Source organism: Platalea leucorodia (genome assembly GCF_965183815.1).
Source record: "Platalea leucorodia genome assembly, chromosome: 1".
Classification (NCBI taxonomy): domain Eukaryota; kingdom Metazoa; phylum Chordata; class Aves; order Pelecaniformes; family Threskiornithidae; genus Platalea; species Platalea leucorodia.
The window spans coordinates 13,342,851-13,362,746 of record NC_138823.1 but is presented as its reverse complement, the minus strand read 5'-3'; the positions used below and the strand labels follow the sequence as shown (position 1 = coordinate 13,362,746).

Genomic DNA, 19,896 nt, shown 5'->3' with positions numbered 1-19,896 from the left:
ATAAGTCCCGTGCTTCAGTGATGCAGTTCCATAGATGAGCATGTGTCCTGCAGGCCAACATACAGGTTTAGAAAACATTGCTGTCAACACATGGAACTGGTAATTCTCTTCCTTTAGAGACTGGTAAAGTAATGTCTCAGCACAGTTTTATCAGGCATAAAAATGCCTTATTTTAAACTTGAAGGAAAACTGGGTGGCAGGCCTTTTGTTATCATAGAAGAGCCTGGGTATTAATGTTCACATCCATGCCAAATTCCATTTCAGATAACTCTTTTCTCCCTGTTGTTTCACTTAGATAGAGTACTCTGCTTTCCATGTTAATTTGTGTTTGCACAAGATTAAATTGCTTATGTATTTCATGTTAGAGGTTACTGCAATTTAATGGCTGACAGAATTGACCACATATTGTTTTAGTATCAATTTATTTGTGAGGCACATTTAGATCATAGCATTATATTAATTTAGATTATTTTTATTTATTTATTTATTATTTTGCTGTCATTTAGAGTAGCCAAATTCCTAAGCTCTTGAGAAGATAATTACAAAAGCTGGGGTGGGTTGACCCTGGCTGGATGCCAGGTGCCCACTAAAGCTGCTCTATCACTCCCCCTCCTCAGCTGGACAGGGGAGAGAAAATATAATGAAAGGCTCATGGGTCAAGATAAGGACAGGGAGAGATCACTCAGCAATTACTGTCATGGGCAAAACAGACTTGAGTTGGGGAAAATTAATTTAATTTATTACCAATCAAATCAGAGTAGGATAATGAGAAATAAAACCTAAATCTTAAAACACCTTCCCCCTACCTCTCCCTTCTTCCAGGGCTCAACTTCACTCCCGATTTCTTTACCTCCTCCCCACCCAGTGGTGCAGGGGGACGGGGAATGGGGGTTGTGGTCAGTTCATCACACGTTGTCTCTGCTGCTCCTTCCTCCTCAGGGAGAGGACTCCTCACACTCCAGCGTGGGGTCCCTCTCATGTGAGACAGTTCACCGTGAACGTCTCCAACTGAGTCCTTCCCACGGGCTGCAGTTCTTCATTAACTGCTCCAGCATGGGTCCCTTCCGCGGGGTGCAGTCCTTCAGGAACAGACTGCTCCAGCGTGGGTCCCCCACGGGGTCACAAGTGCTGCCAGCAAACCTGCTCCAGCGTGGGCTCCTCTCTCCACGGGGCCACAGGTCCTGCCAGGAGCGTGCGCCAGTGCGGGCTTCTCATGGAGTCACAGGCTCCTTTGGGCATCCCCCTGCTCTGGCATGGGGTCCTCCATGGGCTGCAGGGGGATGTCTGCTCCACCATGGTCTTCACCATGGGCTGCAGGGGAATCTCTGCTCCGGCGCCTGGAGCACCTCCTCACCCTCCTTCTCCACTGACCTTGCTGTCTGCAGGGCTGTGCCTCTCACATATTCTCACTCCTCTCTCTGGCTGCAGTTGCGCAGGTTTTTTTATCTCCCTTCTTACATATGTTATCCCAGAGACACTACCACCGTCTCTGATGGGCTCGGCCTTGGCCAGCGGCGGGTCTGTCTTGGAGCCGGCTGGCATCGTCTCTATCGGACATAGAGGGGAAGCTTCTGGCAGCTTCTCACAGAAGCCACCCGTGTAGCCCCCCTGCTACCAAAACCTTGCCACACAAACCCAATAAAAAAGCATAGAAAGTTCCTATATTACTTTTGTGTGCTATATGTCTTCTTTAATGTTAAATAAATGCTTGAAGACTGAAAAAGTACAATAAAAATGTATCAGTCTTTTTTAATCTATGAGCATTGTGCTGTTAAATGTGCCCATGAGCTCTTGGTATTTAAAGGTAATCAGTGCTCTGGTACTACTACGTTGCTACAATTTGCGATGTGTTAAAGCATGTTAGCTACACTTACATACACTGCTGCTCTTATCTCACCAGGTTTTAAAGCTTTTAATAAACTTAAAAAGGCAAGTATGTTTACTCTTGATCCTAAAGTATTGCCTCTTCCAGAGCAGAGCAGCTATTAAGCCTGAATATAGCACTTTGGAAAAGGAAATTCCATAGTATCCAAGTCAAATCTAAGTAAGTTCAACAGGACTATAGGTAGGATAATGTAATTCCCAGTGTGGAGCTGGGACAGGATACTGGGATCAGTGATACTTTTTTATGAAATATACCAGGAAATGTTTAATGACCATGAAATACCTTTTGGAATGGAATCAAGGAATCTCTATCAGTAACCAGTTCAGCAATTTTTTTTTTCTTAACTCAAAAGGAATAATTCTTAATCTGTATTTGTGCTGCTCATGGGGTTGCAAAATAAACCTTCTAAAATAAGCTTGAGTCATAAATTCCAGTCCATACTTAAAAAAAATTGAAGTTGGAACTAGGTGATTTTTTTTTAAAAGTACCTTAGAATTATTTAAAAAAAAATAACAAACAACCCCAAACCAACTGACTGAACAAAAAAACCTGAAACTCCTCAATACTCCTCAGAACTCACATGCCAAGCATTAGCCTTTTGCGACTGGCTCTGGTCTAGCCATTTCCCAGAGCCAGGCCTCTATGTTTCTTGTTGGGATTGCTCTGGCCTCTGTTCTGCTCTGCTGCCATGCATGCCAGAAGCTGGCTAACCGAACCGGGTGCGCGGTGCTTCTCACCCAGCCCTATCCTCAAAGCAGCTCTGCTGGAATAAGCATACCTGAGCTGCAGCAGATTCCCCTGGTCCCACCTCGTTGCCAGGTGAAAGAAAACAGGGGTGAGTCTGGTATTTTGTTCAAATAGTAAAAATTAAGAAGATGCAATTTGGTGCACAGATTCATCATTCTAGGGCTGGCGAGCCCAGCCTGGGGTTTTCTTTTAAGTCTTCTCTCCACAAATTAATGAGATCTGATTCTGCTTAGTTTACGAGTCCTGATGAGATCAGCCCTCCTTACTGCAAGCCTGTGTAAAATACAGCTTGCACAGTGCATTTCAAGATTACTCAGAACAGATGGTCTTACTGCTTACATACAACTGTTAGCATCAGGTCTAACACTGAAAGGCATCGGTTTGAATTTCAGTTCTCCCTAGGTGTTTGGTAGCACGGTGGCAGGATTGATTTGTAAAGGCTTTTTGTTCTATTATTATTATTAAAATCCCTGGTAGTCATGAATGATGGGGTTTTACTTGCGGTTTTTTGTTTTGAAGAGCATGAGTAGGACAGCTGAGAAATTCTGGAGGCACTGTGTGTGACAGGTCTATGTAACAGGCAAGCTGCTAGACAGAGGCCAGGCAGATGTCTGCGGTTCCTTTCTGTACCTCCTCTCTGAGGTGGTGGTAGGATCCTAGTGAAAGCAAAGAAGCAGCACTGATACGGATATAAGTAGCTCATATGCACTTCATGGGAACCTTCTGCTCCTCTCGTTTGAGAATAAAACTCCAGTCTGTCAAGTTAGGTCCTTACTTCATGAGCTTTCGTGGAAGTAAAGAATCAAGCTGGGATAGAGGCAATAAAGGTACAAGTAAAGACAGAAATATTTAAATTCTGTGAGTGGCTTATTGAAATCACACTGCTTTCTGTGAAAGATAATTTAAGGTGACCAGCTTTGTTTTACATCGAGATGGATCAAGGTGGTTTGCACAGTTGGTTTTGTCTCAGCTGCGGGGACAGCACCCTCCAGCTGAGTGTCCTAACAGCCCTTCCGACTCCGCCTGCAAAAACACTTCTCTCCCTGCTCAGGCAAGGGAGGGGGATCTGAAGAGAACTGTAGATGCCTACGCAAGCCTGTGAAGAGCCCAACTTTCTAAGTATTTTAGGTGCCCCCAAGGCTAGGCAGCAGCAGAGCTGATCTTGGAGGCCTTGTTTCAGACTTGCTCACCTCCAGCAGCTGTCATTACGCAGTTAGTCCAAGGTCTGTGAGCCAGGCTGAGGCTTGGCTGAAACATTGCTTTCTAACTGCTGCTGGCAGAAACCACAAGTATCGTGGCTAACAATGCCATCTGATAGTGCGTGGCCTTCTATTTCATCCCTGCTAGGGGCAAAATTGTCAGACTTGATTAAAAAAATAAAACCAAGCAGGAATCCCAGAATGCACCAGCTAGGTCTCGTTGACAGTGTGTGTGCATAACAAAGTGGGTTTCGTCAAAGAGGAAGCATTGGCTCTGAGCACGCACAAATGCAAGCTAGTATAATAGCTACAGCACCTGAGGAGGACTGCACACGCAATGAAAATCTTTAAAAAAAAAAAATTCTGGTGCTCTTGACCGTGTATAAATGTTACATAAAGCATGCTCCTCCTTGCTTTTGTGGAGAAATCATCTTGGTTTGTCCACTGTAGAATCCAGTTGTCTCTTTTGTAAATTCTGGTGTTTGTCACTCTTCATCTGCTTCAGGAAGAGGACTTTGTGGTGTTCTCATGTATTTTTGCTGAGCTGTTTCTTAAAGCTGCAGGGTCTAACATAACATACATGGCATTCAGATACAGCACATGATTAAGAAGAGTGGCGTAGAGAGACCGTTACCTCCTGAATTTAATAAAACGGGAGAGGTCTCACTATGTTTTTTCCCATGGATAGCTCTCATACTGCTTCAGTGCCATCTACTGACTGGTTCTTAGACCATCCGCTCTTCACAGGGATGTTCCTGTTTGCTTTGTTAAAACAATTTTTCTTTTCATTAAACTTTTCTTATGGACTGCGTTATGCTCTGCCCCAATCCTTTTGAATTTAAGAGAGTATTTCATTTCCTACAGACATTGTGACAGCAACTTCCAAGTTGTTAACAGCAGCCGCTGCTATGTTTGTAACTACTGGAACAATCCCCTATAGGCTTCTTTACCATTCACAGAACAGTTTTATGAAATTATTATTCTACTATGCTCAGTGCACATAAAGCAGGGAATTATTTATCTTTCAAATCTTTAACTATATGAAGAATCACATTAATATTAAAACAAAAGCATCTGGGAGAAAAAGACAAGTTGGGAATTGGAAAGCAGGCTTACCAGTCCACCAGCAAGCAAGAGCTGTTATCTGCTACTAATTGTTCTTAAGCTACAACAGCAAATTGCTGGGATTGTGTGATTTTAAATCCCCACATAGTCCGGCAGAAATTGGTCCTGTTCTGCCAGACTCGCTTCAGCAGTAGGAAGATGCTTGGCTGGATGTGAGGATTTTCAACATGCAGAGCCCAAACAGGTTAACAAGAAAGGAATTAGGGGCCAGACCTTGGAACTGGTGAGAGCTGGGATTAGGCAAATCACAAAGCTGTGCCGTAGTGTAGATGTGGTGCAAACAGAGGGCTTTGGGGGCTGGATTATGGCTGGGGCTGCTGGGGCTGGGGTTCCCGAACATCGTCCTCCCTTCCTCGCTTACGCTGTCCATAATGGTAAGCCTAATTACACAAGCTTTTTGCAACTGAAGCAAATTCCATCCTATGGATTTTATAATCCGTTCATTAGAGCCTACTCTTGTTTGGTTCTTAATCCTTAAATGTGCACACGAATCATCCATGTTAAAATAAATACTTAAATACAGCGGAACAGCTCTAACAGTAAATCCAATGGCACTCCCACTCTGTTCTTTAAACTCATTCTCTTCCAGTTTTGTTTTAACGGGCATTTAAAAAGATTATTTGTGCAGATCGTCAGTGAGAACATAAAACAACAAGCCCACGGATGTTTGTAGTCAGAGCTGACTAGGCTGAGGAATCGGAAACCTCTGATCAGCATGGTTCTGAGTCAGCAAAGCTGGTACCAGGCCAGCTCCAGAAAAAGGATAAGGCACCTAAACCCAAAACTGCACACCAGCACTTTCCACTGAGCTCTCTGGGATCCATGAATGGGACAGAACGGTTTCTGCCTCTCCTGCAGGGTCAGAGCAGATCAAACTCCTGGCAAGGAGCAGACATGGTTACTTTTCTCTTGAAGCTATGGCAGTTTACCTTTTCCCCCTCTGACTTCATTTAGTGGTTTTGGATTCACAAAAAAAAGTGTTTGCCCCCAGCCTAGGTTTGTGCCCTTCTTTGCCTGAGCATCCCTCTAGGCTGTGGGCTGGGTTATGATGTTAGGCGTTTCCTCCGGTCTGCATATTCTGGCCTGGCAGTGGGGTGGCCGTGTACAGCAAGGACAAAGTTCAGGGCTGGAGGGAAAGCAAATACAGAGCAAATACTGTAGTCTGGGGAGTAACAAATTGTAGGTTTGCCAAGGGGGTAATCGCTTCTGAGAGACACTGAGCAACTTCCAATTCTGACTGCTGCTCTGGTCCAGTTCCTCTGTACTCAGTGGAACAAGAGCAAAAGCTGATTCAGTTGACTTTGGTTCAGAACTTGATGGGGGAATAATATCTCCCCTGCTTTGGAGTAATCATCAGATTGTGTGAATGCAGGAAGACTACAGGCACCTGTTGCATTGCAGTTGCCTGTGCTGGTTGTTATTTGCACTCCAGTTCTCTGACACTACTTGACCCTTCTAGGCTGCTGTTGCAGGGAAAAATCTTACTCTTCCCTACGCATACTAGTTTCTAATGACTAAGGATGCTTACTGATACAGTAATGTGATTATTGCCATGGGCAGAGAGAGATCGGGGCAAAAGCAGTACTTCAGAGACTGGAAATAGATGTTTTCATAGCACTGTACAACTTGCAGAATCTTGCAAGTGTGCTATGAACTCTTCGCTATTTTGAACTGAACTATCAAAGAGGGGTTTGGGGGCATTTTCTTGATAGATGTATACCTGTGCTACAGAAGCTGCATCAGGAGCTTAAATATTTCCCTTTTCTGGTCCTTTTTTAGACTCCAAGATGAACTTGGATGATTTCATCAGTATGAATCCCAAAGTGGGATGGGGCTCAGTGTTTCCCCTTCCGGACTTTGTGCATCGCTTTGGCAGACAGACTGATTACAGCTATTCCTTGGAAGGACAGTGAAGTGAAGTGAACAAAGAAGTTCTCCCTGCTTCTGTTTTGAGCAGGTGTGTTTTGTTTTGCTGCTCTTACATTGTATTTATAGTTCACGTTTCTTTACATGGAATAAGTATATGGGCAAATAGAATACCCAATCAGCAATATCATGAACTGAATAAAAACTTTTATTTTGATTACGTAAGAATGAACGTGGTTTTTAACATGCCAAATCAAAGGCAGACATCCCACTGTAGGCATATTACTTTTCTGTCCACTGTGCCCAAATTGAAAAGAGCATTTACATGCTATAAGAAAAACTTTTGAAAAAATATATGCATAAAATACTGAACAAGGTAGCTCAAATTGTTAAATGTCGCCACATTTTAGAAGTGAATACGGTGTATTTTCTTTATGTTCTGATTTCTATCACTTATATAAGCAGACGGTGCCTCTTAGTTTAGTCACTAACTTTATCAATTAGGCTTATTTAGCAGAAGCCTAAAGGCCAGACCCACAAAGGGAACGTAGATTAGTAGTACAATCTTCAACTCCCAAGCATTATGTAAAACCAGGTAGGCATCTCGGTTTCCGTGTTGTACGAGGGGAGAATTAAACGCCTGCCACTTCAGTTAAACTGTTCTAGTGCTGACAGTTGCTGGAAGATGCAGTTGCTTTTCCTTCTTACGCTGGCTGCGCATTCTCACCTGCCCCCGTGTGCTTGCACTTGGCATTTGCCTGGCCCCACGGTAATCCAGGGTAGGAAGCTGAACCGACAGAAAGAAGTAGTATTTTTTTTCTGCCTCTTAGCTCCTTGAACTGGCTTGCCATGAGGGCAGACAGCTGTTCTTGCTGGCATAAGGAGATCAGCAGGAACATACGGCCGGGGGGAAGGGAATGAGAAAGCCTTTCCCGTACAGGGTCGCTTGCTGCTGAATTTCCTTCGAGGTGATATCGAGCTGCATCCTTGCAGGGGAACCCGGGAAAGCCATCACGTTGATTGGGGCTTTGGAGCAAAGTCTCCCACGTCTTAGAAGAGTGCCCTAAACATGGGATTACAGAAGCAGGCCAAGATGGGGTATTTAATTCTCTGGTTTTGGACCTGTTCTACTTTACACACTAGCATATCATAGAATCACGGACTGGTAGAATAATTCATGGTAGAAGGGTCAGGTGGTCTCTAGTCCAATCTCCTGTTCAAATCAGGTCAGGCCAGGCTGCTCAGGGCTTTATCCAGTCAGGCCTTGGAAACCTGCTGGGATTGAGACTACAACAAAGATTTGTGATGGACTTAAGTCTTTCTGAGGAAAAGCACAGTAACGGTTTTAAGTATTAAGGGATCATTTTATTTGTAAGCACAGAAAAATATAAAAACTTCAAAGATACTTACATGTATATTACTGTTATATAGGTGTATTGTTATATATGTATTCTATTACTGTATACCACATCAGTTCCAGAGAATTTACTCAGCATGTTAACAGCAGAGACAGACCGTTGAACAACTGTGGGATTGATTCACTTCATCCAGACATCTCTTTTTCTGTGTCATAAGGGCTGGCTGAATGTAGAAACTTACACTTTCTGTTGCCAGATGCAGCACAGCTGGTTGGCCATGCAGATAGGCTGCTACCACACAGATTCCTTGGGTGCCAGCACAGACTACGGATGGGAGGCCAGTTGTCAGGGCACTCATCTGCAGAGTGGGAGAGTTGATCTGTCGTTTCTGTCTCTGTGAACCAGCTTCACCAGAAGAGATCGAGATGATGGAACTCGGAATTCCTGATAAACTGGTGCTCAGAGCTCTCCCGAGAGCGGGCAGCTCTGGCTTTAACCAGATACACCTGTGGAAGAGGTCTGATTTATCGGTGTTTGGATGAAATGGCACCTCTTTCTGCACAACGCTGATGTGGCAGGCATGCTTTGAGTGAGTGAAGATGTTGTTACTTAGTATTTTTGAGTGATGTCAAGACTGGTTGTGAATGTGCACAGCAGCAGAAATTTGCCAGCTCAGCTCTATAGAGATGCTAACCCAGTGCCCAGGGCATTGCACGCACTGCCCAGCTTAGGCAAGAGCAGAACTGAGAACTTCAAGTTCCACGTTTTAGATGAACGGGTTATGTTAAGCACCTTTACATCTGTCAAGTAAGTGACTGAATCTCATATACACAGAGTTCCTGTGCATTGCTCAACAGACCCTTTAAGTTGTTGCAGAACATTAGGTTCTCATCCCTCCCTACTTGAGTCATCTGATTTAAATACTGAGCTGCCATCCTCAGCTGCTTTCTAGTGCCTAAAACCCGTGACATGCTCCCTTTAGTGAGGCTCAGACACAAGAATTTGCCTGGTTTAATCCAGTTTCAGGATCGAGGCTGTTAAGAAGGAGAACAGTCACAACCATTATTCAGAACATACAAGTTTAAAAAAAAAAACAATATGTGAAGAGACAGTCCTCTTTCTAATCCTTCTGAACAGATGCTTAACTTTACATGTAGCAGGCTGGGTGTGTGTGATGATAGCTTTTCTATAATTAACGATCTTTTTGTAACTCTTGTGAACAGTTGTCATTCCAGAGGGATAGGTAAAAGCCAGAGAATGGTTTCATTCAGTGCTGAGGGTGTTGATATTGCGGTGCTGTCTCTGTAGCCCTTCAAGCCTGGTGGCATTTCATCGCCATTTCAGAAGGTATGCTGTCAGAAGGACAGAATTCAGGAATACACCAAGTGCTCATTTAGGGCCCCAAATACAAGGAGGAGTGACTTGCTTCACCATAATTAGTAGAGACCAGCCCTTTTTCTAATGCTGATTAGCCCTGGTGTCCCATGGAGGGACTAAGTGAATTCTCTCCCCTTTTTGCTCCTTTCTCTCTCCAATTAACCCTCGTCCTGACTGTTTTGGGGAACATGCCGTGTTAAACCTTCTGCTGTCACCTCAGACTGATGCGTGAGGTGGCCCCACCAGCGTGGTTTACTCACTGCGCACCACAGTAAGTTGCAGACAGAAAAGCAAAGTTTGTTGAGAACCACTTTGCCGAGTGCCTGCAGAAGCAGCGCACATCAGAAGTACAAAGAACTGCCACTGTAAAGCTGATGGTGAGGAGGCAACTCCAATGCCACAGACATCACTAATTATCAGCTCTGTGATCACTGATGTATTTAAACACCTAAGATTCAAGTGACTTTATACCACGGGCATACATACGTATGGGGTACACCATACAGCAGAGCATGACTCCGTGGTCCTCAGGTACAGCTCCAAGCTGTAGTGCAGCTTGTTTGCTTAGTGCAGCTTTGCTTTCCGTTCCGCTTCAGCCTTCTTTACCTCATCCTTTCCCACAGCGAAGTCTTTCTGTTGTCCAGTTACTACAGGATTTATGTGCTGAGAGCCCCTAAGCGGTGGCTTTTTGGACTAGGTCACCCTTGAGTCAGGTATTGAACAAAGCGAGGAGAAATCCCCCTGCCCTCAGGTCAGTTACTCACAATCCCACGGTCTCCCAGCTTCTGTATTCTGTTGGTCACTGGAAATTCTCCAACACTTTTACTTCTGGACATCGTAGGGCAAGACCCTGATAGCCTTATACTCATCATGGGGAGACATCCTATCTCATGGGTAGTTCCTCTCGCCTCCATCAGCCTACTGATGCAGTAAGCTGCAGCACGAGATAGGGCACCCACGTCTCTCCTGCCCTTTTCTCTTCTTCCCTATTGCTTTTTAGTTAAGAATATCATTTATTTGATAACTGACCTCTTTTATTTGCCTGTTTGGGACTTTAGAAAAAAAAAAAGCTGTTCTTTCTGGCACGCATTTGCTTGGTCAGCGCATTTTTGCAAACTTATACGTGACCAAGTCTGTCTTGAGAACGTACCATCTCTCAGTTGGCCAGCAGAGAGAGCAGTCAGCATTCGGTGGACCTGCGGGTTGGGACGCTTGGCCAGAGGCGCTCTCCTGCACGCTGGGCCCTGCCAGTAGCTCTTACAGTTAAAAAAAAATAATTCTGACAGCAGCGCAGAGATGATCTGTATCTTGCAAGGTTGGGGCTAATGGGTTACTATTGCCCTTGACTGCCTGGGTCTGTAACATCAGCGCAAGTCCTTCCTGCGCATCAAGGGCTATATGCCAGCATCAACAAACCGCCTACCAGTTTTGGGGGGATATGTTCAGGATTCACAATCCCTACCGAAATGGGTGTGGGACACCTGAGAATATCAGACTAATTGTTTTGCTGTCAATTTATGGACTTCAGAGGCTAAATTTAGGTACCCGGGATGCTGCAATCTGATCTGCACTATTAAGGAGGCCGGGAGGCACCGAGGTGCATTTGTATGAATCAGATTCTGGGATGAGAGCCCCGGTCGGGACATTTTGACCTGCATGGCCTCCTCTCCTCGCCCCCTCATCGTCCAGCCAGAGCCTCATGTGTGCTCCGAAGCACTGTTGCTCTCCAAACATCTACGGTAAAACAGCCATCTCTAGGGTTCACTTGTCCTTTGTTAGAATGACTTTGGTCCAAGTTCTCTCATTTTTCATAGTTTTTTTCCCCCATCTTTTCAGCAAATAGGGGTTGTAGACAGAACGACCTGAGAAAGCCATACCAGGGAATAGGAAGGAGGTGGGAAAATCCCACCGTGTCCCTGCAGTAGTCACAGTTACCTCCCACCGGGTGCCTTGCAGAACCATGACCGAGACACCATCCATGACCCAGGTGGTGGCTGTCCCCTGCGACTGGCGCAAGCCATGCTGCCGGAGGGGAGGACCTGCAGAGCGTCACTTCACGCATCGGCTGCCTGAGCAGATGGCTCCAGGCTTGGTGGGGTTGCCCTCCTACGACACTTCGGATTCATGGGCTTGGAGAATCTCATCTCCTCTTGAGGTGAAACCTGTCTGGACATCTGTCTCTCTTCAGGTAATTACCTACTCAGAAACTTGAGGGAGGGAATGCTGGTGATTTTCTTCTCCCTTCTGGCTTCCTCCTTATGCAGGAGTTGGCCCGGTTGAGGCCAAGGTTAATGAAGCATGCCCAGAGAGTGAGTGTCTGGAGACATCTGCTCAGGTTTGCTCAGCACCTGCGTGCACCCTTCCCCGTGGAGCTCAGCTCTTGGTGAAGGTTTTCATTTGTGATGATGGAGTCAGAAGCGAAGCACTCCATACAAATGCAGCCTTTCAAGAAGTTAAGTGCAGCTGCAGTAGTGGTTCTGGAAAATCTCTCCAGTTTGACCTAAGATAAACAAATATGGTTGCTTAAGTATCCTCAATGTTTCCTTATACTTACAGTAGGAAATACCTTGGATACTGAGGGCAGCTAAAACAAATCTTACTTAGCTATATCTAAGGCCTCTGGCAAGTCCCTGAGTTTCTGAGTGAGCTAAGCCACTTCCTAGGCATGAGGCGTACTGAGCTTCATTTTATAGTGATAAAAATAAGCATTCAAAGGACCTGAACTGTGAACTGTCCCTCACAAAGTCCGAGCGAAGCAGCGTTATTCACCTGAAGCTCATTTCGAGTGTCTGGCGCTGCTGCGGAGGGAGATGAGCAGGGTGTTTCCGACGAGCCGGATTCCTGACATTATATTACTTAAAAGCAGGAAATGCTCATTTGGCCTGGTTCAGTGTCATACCGGCCTTCCCATGCAAGGCTATATCTGGAACCCAAACACTGCAATAAGGCAGGAATCATTATATGTTATTTTTTTTAAACGGCCTACACAGTAAGAAGATGGTAGTTATCTCAGCCTTCCCTTCTTTTTAGTATGCAATTGTGGCGGCATGCTTCCCACCATCTCAGCTTGGCTGCTGAAATGGCAACGCACCAGCTCCATGCTTGGAGCCATCCCGAAAAAATGTTCTGCTGCGGCTTTTAACCATTTAGCTGTAAAGCTCCCTCCGCTTCCACCGTTTCCAACTGCTGGGGTGAAGCAAGGGTTTCCAGTCCTTGTTTATAGCCAGTGTAATCAGTTCGACTATTTATACCGTACTCATCACAGAGCACTTTGCTGTATGAAATGGTCACAGTTATATTTATATCAGTGCAAAAACAAAGTAATCACAAATCGAGGAGGCGACATTCAGAGTATTTCTTCCTTGCTACATGATGCCGTTTCTTCAGCAATTCAAACTTTTATCAGGCAAAGTCACGCTCCTAGGAAGAAAATACATCCTGCTGTAAGTCAGGAATCCCACCGGCGTTTATCTGCAGTTGTGTTTTTGTCTCGCGTGAAGTAAAGGCGACTATTTAGTCAAGTAGCTTCTACCAGCTGCTACTTCGGTATGAATATGCGGCACTGCCAGCAAAGTCCATAGAGTTGTCTTAGTACAGCTGAAAGCAGAGTTTGATCTGCCCTGCCAGAGGTACTAAAAATACCTTTTAATATGCTAAGGTATGTGTCTGGCCAGAAGTTGTTTTCAAATGCATCGTTCCATGGAGTTGCTACAAAATAAACGGAGCCCGACCAGCTCGGTCCTGAGATGCAAAATAACCAGTGCTGGGACCGGCTGCGGGGGTCCAGCCTCTCCCCTGGCTGGGGGGCACGGGCACGGCGCTCCCCCCGCCTTGTTCCCAGCAGTAGGTTGGAAGGAGCGACTTGGAGGGGATTTGCAGTGCCCTACCTGCCGTATTTGTCAGAGGTGTTTTACTGGGAAGATTGTTTCCTTAATCCTTGTTCTCATTTAACTTATTTGGTAATTACTAAATAAAAAAAAAAAACAGGTTGGATATTTCTGATATCTGAAAGGCCAAGTAAGGGACTTGGTTCCCAGCAGAGAAGAGCCACGCACAGTCCCAGCAGCCACGGCTCGCCAGCCTCTCCAAGCTCACCCCGTGCACGCAGGTCAGATCCGTGCACGGAGGCAAAGCCCCAGCCTCCTCCAAGCCACTGCCAAAGGCTGCACGAGCAGGGGCGACGCAGTCACCCTCCCCGGCGGCTGCACAGCCCAAGTGAAACCTTTCTGCCAATGCTCTCTGCAGCCTCGCTGCTTTGAACCACTGCGGAAACCCACGGCTGTGGAAAGGCTCAGCCCAGCCCTGGCCGTGCGGGTGCAGGTCCCCAGCCCTTGCCGGGGGCCACCGTGTCCCTGTTGCTGGCTCCATGCAGGGGAGAGGTAGGCGGTGGAACTGGCAGGACATTACCACCCCGCTCGGGATGCTTGCTGGGTTTACAGAAATCCTCAGAAATGGGGATTATTTGTGCTCATTCAATGAGCAAATGCCCTAACTTAGCAAGTGGAGTCCATGGCAAAAACCCACACGTGGAGCTTGTCCAGCCTTGAGGACATCTGAGGCCCTACACGTGACAAAAGCACACATGTGGAGTCCAAAAGAGGCATTGCCATCTTCGTCGTCACTTGGTCTTGTCTGAGATGGCATCATCGTATCTCGCAGTAAGGTCCTCTGCCCCGCCTGCATAGTGCAGTAGGGCCTGCTCCCAAATAGTGTTGTAACTGCTTCTCGCTGCTGCTTGATGCTGTTTGGAGAACGATCTATGGAGCTCCAGTGGTACGGCCATTAGCACGGCTGGATTAGCAAGTGGAAGCTTTGTTTCGAGCTTTCTGTAATAAAATACCGCTGTGCTGTGGCACACAGGCAAGCTAGGGTTTCACTGTCAACTTAAGAAAATGAGGGCAAAGTGTGATTAAATATTAAGTGGGATGCAAGATCTCAGCTGATGCAGTTCATCTGGTAACCTGAGGATGGGCTGGAGGTAAAAGTGGCTTCCTGAGATACCTGAGAGGGTATTGCAGCAAAACACCCTGGCCAGCAAGAGGAGCTTTGGGGTTCCTCCATCAGTTTCCAACACCAAGAGACTTCAGAGGTAACACGTGTGCTCATGGAGAGGGACCAAAATGAAGACCCTTGGAATACCTGTATCCTTTTCTATTCGGATTTCCACCTCCTCCATAAATCAAACACCAATTCTGGCTGCATTAAGACTGTAAAGCAGGCTATACTTACATCAGGCAGAATATATTCATGAAAAACAAAAAAAAAATGTTTGTGATTAATGCAGACACATTCCTTCCCCACCACAGGATGAGCCATGTCCTAAAGCCTCTCCTTCAAGCCAAGCTGCTGCTGACAAGAAAATTATTGCCCTTCCTTACACTACAGAGCCAGGCAGATGAAAGACATCTTTTATTAATCGTGTGTCTGTACGTCTGCACGTGTGTGTCTGTGTGCCTCTCTTTGCATATGTGTATAGACGGCTTCTTTCACGGCAGCGTGTTTTGCAGTGGGTATCAGCTCCCACGCTTGCTAAGCTCACCTCGGCATTAGCAATGAGTGGCATTAAATTATATCCTCACCGCTCCTGCTGATAAATTATAAATTATAATGTATCCTGATAAATTATATCCTCCAACTCCAAAAGCAGTTGGCTTTTCCTGAGGAGGACCCACACCTTGGCTGCTGCTGCCTGGCCGGGTGTAAGTGCTGCGAGGGCTGCTGCTCCACGCCTTCCCTCGCTGGCACAGGCACGGGCAAGTAAATCTGGATAAAGTGAGGCCCTTTCCTTTCCAAGGCTCCCAGGCCAACATTTTAAAGCACTCCTAGTGATTTTAACTCCTGTCACCTCCCTCATCCCATACGCCTTTGCAAACATTTAAAGATGGTATTTTCTTCTGATCTAAGCCGTGCCAAATCTTGGTTCCTTTAGGAAGAGGAACTGGCAGTGGAAACATTGACAACTATACAGGCAAATATTGTATTGCTTAAAAAACTTTATTTAGACTGCTTCATTGTGGGGGGAATCGGTTGTTTGTTGGCTGTTTTTTTTTTTATTTTTGGATGGTGCTAAAGGCGCCATAAAATTAGCTACAGTATTATTCCAGTGATTGGTACACTTCATATTCATGCGCCTTCAAAATTAAAAGCAATCATGATAAAAATGAAGCAAATAAACAGTCCTCAGCGGGACCTAATGCCTTTCCTCTACGCTCCCAGCAGCCATGGAAGGCAACGGGGGTCCCAGGAGGGCAGGAGCAGCAGAGCCTGGGCTGAGCGGCGCGGAGGATCCTTGGGAAGGCTTTGTTGCTCTGCCATGGGGGTATTAATGTTTCTGGCCAGCTGACAGCATGTGCGGCGAGTGTAAACATTTGGCTCCAGCAAAGAGTTGCAGCCGAGGGAGGCAAGTCATGCACGAGATAAACAGGGTCCTTGCGATAGTGCCCAGCTGGGCGAGGGCTGTCTCCGGCGGAGGGCCGCGGATGTGAGCGGGATCGGACGTGATGGCCCGCAGCACCCTCGGGGAGGAGCAGGCACGGGCAGAGGGAGATGCAGCCGTCGGCGGGAGGACGGTGGTTTTAAACGGGGCAGGACGCTCGCCTGGTGCCTCTGCTGGGGCTCCCGGCTGCTGGCTCATCCCTGAGCCCCAGGGGGTTGAGAAAGGCTTGAAAATACACCATTGGGGCTGTGTTAGGGTTCTGAGGAAAGAGCTCAGAAGCAGTATTGAAGATGCTTGCAGTACCGCTTTTGATCGTGGTGTGTTTTGCATCCAAACAGCAGCCATTTTGCAGGGGGCCGGGGGGGATAAGCGGGTAAAGAGCACGCAGGCCTCCGCTTTCCAGCTCCTTCTGAGCAGACCAGCTGTTCGCACCTAGTTCAGGCTTAATTCACACTCTGGGTTCATTGCAACAGGCTTTTGAAACTCGGGTCTTTCTTACCCTGTATGTCGGCGGACAGAGCGGCATTGCTGAGCTGCCGCCTGTGGTAAGCCTTCGGGCTCTTACTTTCCTGAAGGGCCAAGCGCAGGAATTTTGCATTTTTACAGTCTCTAATTCAAATAAATAACTTCTTTGTAAATATTTAAAAAAGACCTTGAGGCTTTAGGCAGCCTGAAGAGAAGGGGTGTAAGGTGCTGTTACGGCCAGGGGGGTTACAAACCTGGTCTGCCTGGCTCCACATGCCTGAGGACGGGTGGCACGTGGTGGCTTCTCTCTTGCAGCTATTGCACGTGCCTGTGCACGCGTGTGAAAATGATTAACTTGGCTTTTTTTTTCTTCTGAATGTTCAGCATAGCAGGGAATAATAAAATGCAACTTTTCAGCAGGGACCAGAGGAAACAAATTACTGCCTGGGTGTAGCTGAGGGCAGAGTCGTCTGGCTCATTATTTTCTGTGAAATAATTCCCACGAGGCCTTGTGGAAACACAGCTTCCCCTCCCCGCCCCCCCCTCCCCCCCCCATTTTTCTGCTTCCTTAAACTTTCCAAAATACTCTGCTGTAACATATTTTCCTCAGTCACATGTGTTAGCGAGGAGAGAAAAGGTTAAATTCTCCTTTCGTACTATAATGTAATTCATTTCCTGTTTTTCACAACTGTCTAGACACAGATCTAACGAGCATTAACCCTGAATCCCACCATTGGGTTAAAAATAGAGGCTTTAAACATAAAAGTGTGCGGTAAGAGAAAGATTGTAGGTTTCTACCTACTGCCAGGAGCCAGCTCTTTTAAAGGAGAACCATTTAATTGTCTATAAGAAAGAAAAAAACAAATAAAAGGACTTCAGTTTCAGAGGTTTAAAAAGGCTCCTGGTTGCTTTATATACACCACCAGCAACACAGGCGCTGCTGAGCCGTGGCACAGACAGGTTGATTCCCCTTCAGGAGTTATATTTGTCTGGATTTACACCTCCAACTATATCCAAAAAAGAAAGAATAAATTCCACGTCATCAAGAGAGCTATAAAAAGACCAGGAGCAAGTCATTTAAGAGAGAACCCATGCTGAAAACTGTGGTCAGGTTCTGGCGGGAGACCCACGGACAAAATGGCCCCCAGGCCCAGCTGAGGAGGGTGCCCCAAACCCCAAGGGGAACAGTGATGGCTGTGGTACCAAGAGGCACCTCGTGTTGGGAAGGCAAGGCCACGGTGCCTGGAGTCCCAGCCTGCCAAAGCATTTAAACACTTGCTCAGTCACGACCAGACCCAACGGGACTCTCATCAGCTTAAGCTGGATCGTGGTTGGGCTGGACATGGGCCCTAGGTCAAGCCTGACAATTGCCCCGCGGGTGCGTAGCCTCCTCTGACACCCTTCCCGCAGGCTGGGCTGCCGCACCAGGGCAGGAGGAAGGAGAGGAGGAGGTTTCTGGCCCATAACGTGAGCTAAACCCCTCACAAAAGGGTGAGTTTTGCCTGTGGAGAAAAAGCAAGGAGAAAACAAAACTGCAGCCCACCCTGGCCTGGTGCTGGGCGCAGGCAGGGAGCAAGATAGGCTCCTACTTCTAGGCCGTTGCTGACAGTTTGTCACACACAGCGTTCCCATCAAAGATTACCCACAGAGACATCCTTTTTTATGTATTTCACAAATAAGCTTATTCTTGTAGGCATGTATTTTTAACTCAACACTCAAAAGCCCTGTTAAAATAAGTCTAAATTCATGGTGTGCCGTGAAGAGGAGGAACTCGCGTTTCCTGCGCCGGCTGCGTTTCTCCGTCTATAAACGCAAACCCCGCAGGGTTGGTTGGTTGTTGACCCTGTGAAGCGGGGAGTGGGCGTCTTTCCTCGCCCACCACCCGTTTTCAGCAGTCGCATGAAAGCAGCAGCACCCCCGGGGTGCCGGGCCGGACCTGCCACCTCGGCCACAAAGGCTGCGGGTGTTGCCTGTTCTGACCAGCACCACAATGATCCAAGAAAAACATATTAAAAAGACATTAGTTTGTTTGTTTTCTACTAAAAAGCACAGTATACTATGCATCAAGAATGGCAAGGAATGAACTGGTGTCTTTCCAGCTTAGGGAAGGCCTTTGAACCCACACGAGTTATTTATAGAGCCTTTTAGAAAACAGCTCTCTCCCATTTCTGCAATTTTGACAACAGAAGCAGCTCGGGTTTTGTCACAAATACAGCAACCTCCTGTGTGATTGACTGGGGTTCACCTCACATCCCTCATTAAGCAGAACTGGGGATTAGGGAAAATTGGGGCAAAGCTGAGTCATGATCTTAGTGTTTGTTGTGCAAGTAGTTTTCAAAATGCTTTTTGCCTAAACTCTACTTCTTTATTAAGCTCTAAGACAGACAGTGAGGGCACTTCAAGGGATTATAGAGAGTGACTTGTTATCGTTGACCAAGGCAGGACCTCATCCACGCTTCAGGCTCCCTCACCATCCATCCATGAGCACTCTTAAAAGGGTGGAGGTGTTAGTAGCAATACCATAAAAATGGGAAGGATTATAGACAGACCTCACTCACCCACCCTACACATTCCTAAAGAGATCAAGTATTCCCCTTAAAGGATTTAGTCTATTAAAATAAGTAGAATGGAGCACTTTCAAGAAAGTTTGAGTAAGAAATGTATCTTGACAACAGCTTTCTTATTCCTTTGTTGAAAAGGCTCTGGTGATCTTGTAGACTGTCCCACGATCCCAGAGACTTTCATCTGGGAGCACAACCCTCTAACTACACTCCTGAGGCACAGCATAACTACAAAAAGACTTAGGAAACAACTTAAACATACCTTACTTGACAGTGCAAATGAAATTAAAAACAAAGCGTCTGCATTTTGTGCTTATTTTCATAGCTGGCATAGCTTTCATGAGGCAAGTCATGCTGTTTTACCAAGATAACTTCTCCTGTTCCACTCTCAGAGACATTTCATTTGCCTTTTCAACTGCCTTTCCCCAGTTTCCTGGGAGTCCCTTCAGTGGGCTCCTACTCGCATTCCCTCTGAGCAGGAGCCCAGGTCAGACTGTTGCAGTCCTGACTCTAACCAGATGCAATTGTAACTGAAAAAAGGTAAAAAAAAAAAAAAAAAAAAAAAAGAAAAAAAAAATCAAAGTCACTTGGATAACGTGTCCAGAAAAACACATTTCTGTAAGCCACAAGTTGGAGTTGAAGCTATCGGACCAGTGTGAGCACTAGTGATCTCTTTTGGGGCAAAAATCACCCCTGTGCTTCCTGCGTGGAAGAATACAGATTCAATGAGCACAAGCACCACATGAGCACTGTTTTTGCTGGAAGTGAGGGCTCCATTCACCTCATTTTCCTTGGAGGTACGACGAAGCAACAGCTCTATCCCAGGTATTCTCCATGTACCTACTGCTACAACCACCCACGTTCTGGATGTTCTTGC

General features: G+C 46.3%; 1 protein-coding gene across 23 annotated transcripts in view; it reads left to right on the top strand.

The window, feature by feature from the left end:
* The window catches only part of NTAQ1 (N-terminal glutamine amidase 1), a 45,760-nt gene that overhangs the window by 7,264 nt on the left and 18,600 nt on the right, over positions 1–19,896 (top strand). For 2 of the 23 annotated variants that reach the window (XM_082323766.1, XM_082323785.1), the window contains 3 exons: positions 8,586–8,697; positions 11,514–11,745; positions 11,822–12,579. The exons of 1 other annotated variant lie outside the window; for it this stretch is intronic. In XM_082323766.1, the coding sequence (XP_082179892.1) occupies positions 8,586–8,697; positions 11,514–11,745; positions 11,822–11,944 (467 nt within the window). In that variant the 3' untranslated portion in view covers positions 11,945–12,579. 20 more of the 23 variants (XM_082323782.1, XM_082323784.1, XR_014229429.1 and 17 more) reach the window with 19 other exon arrangements.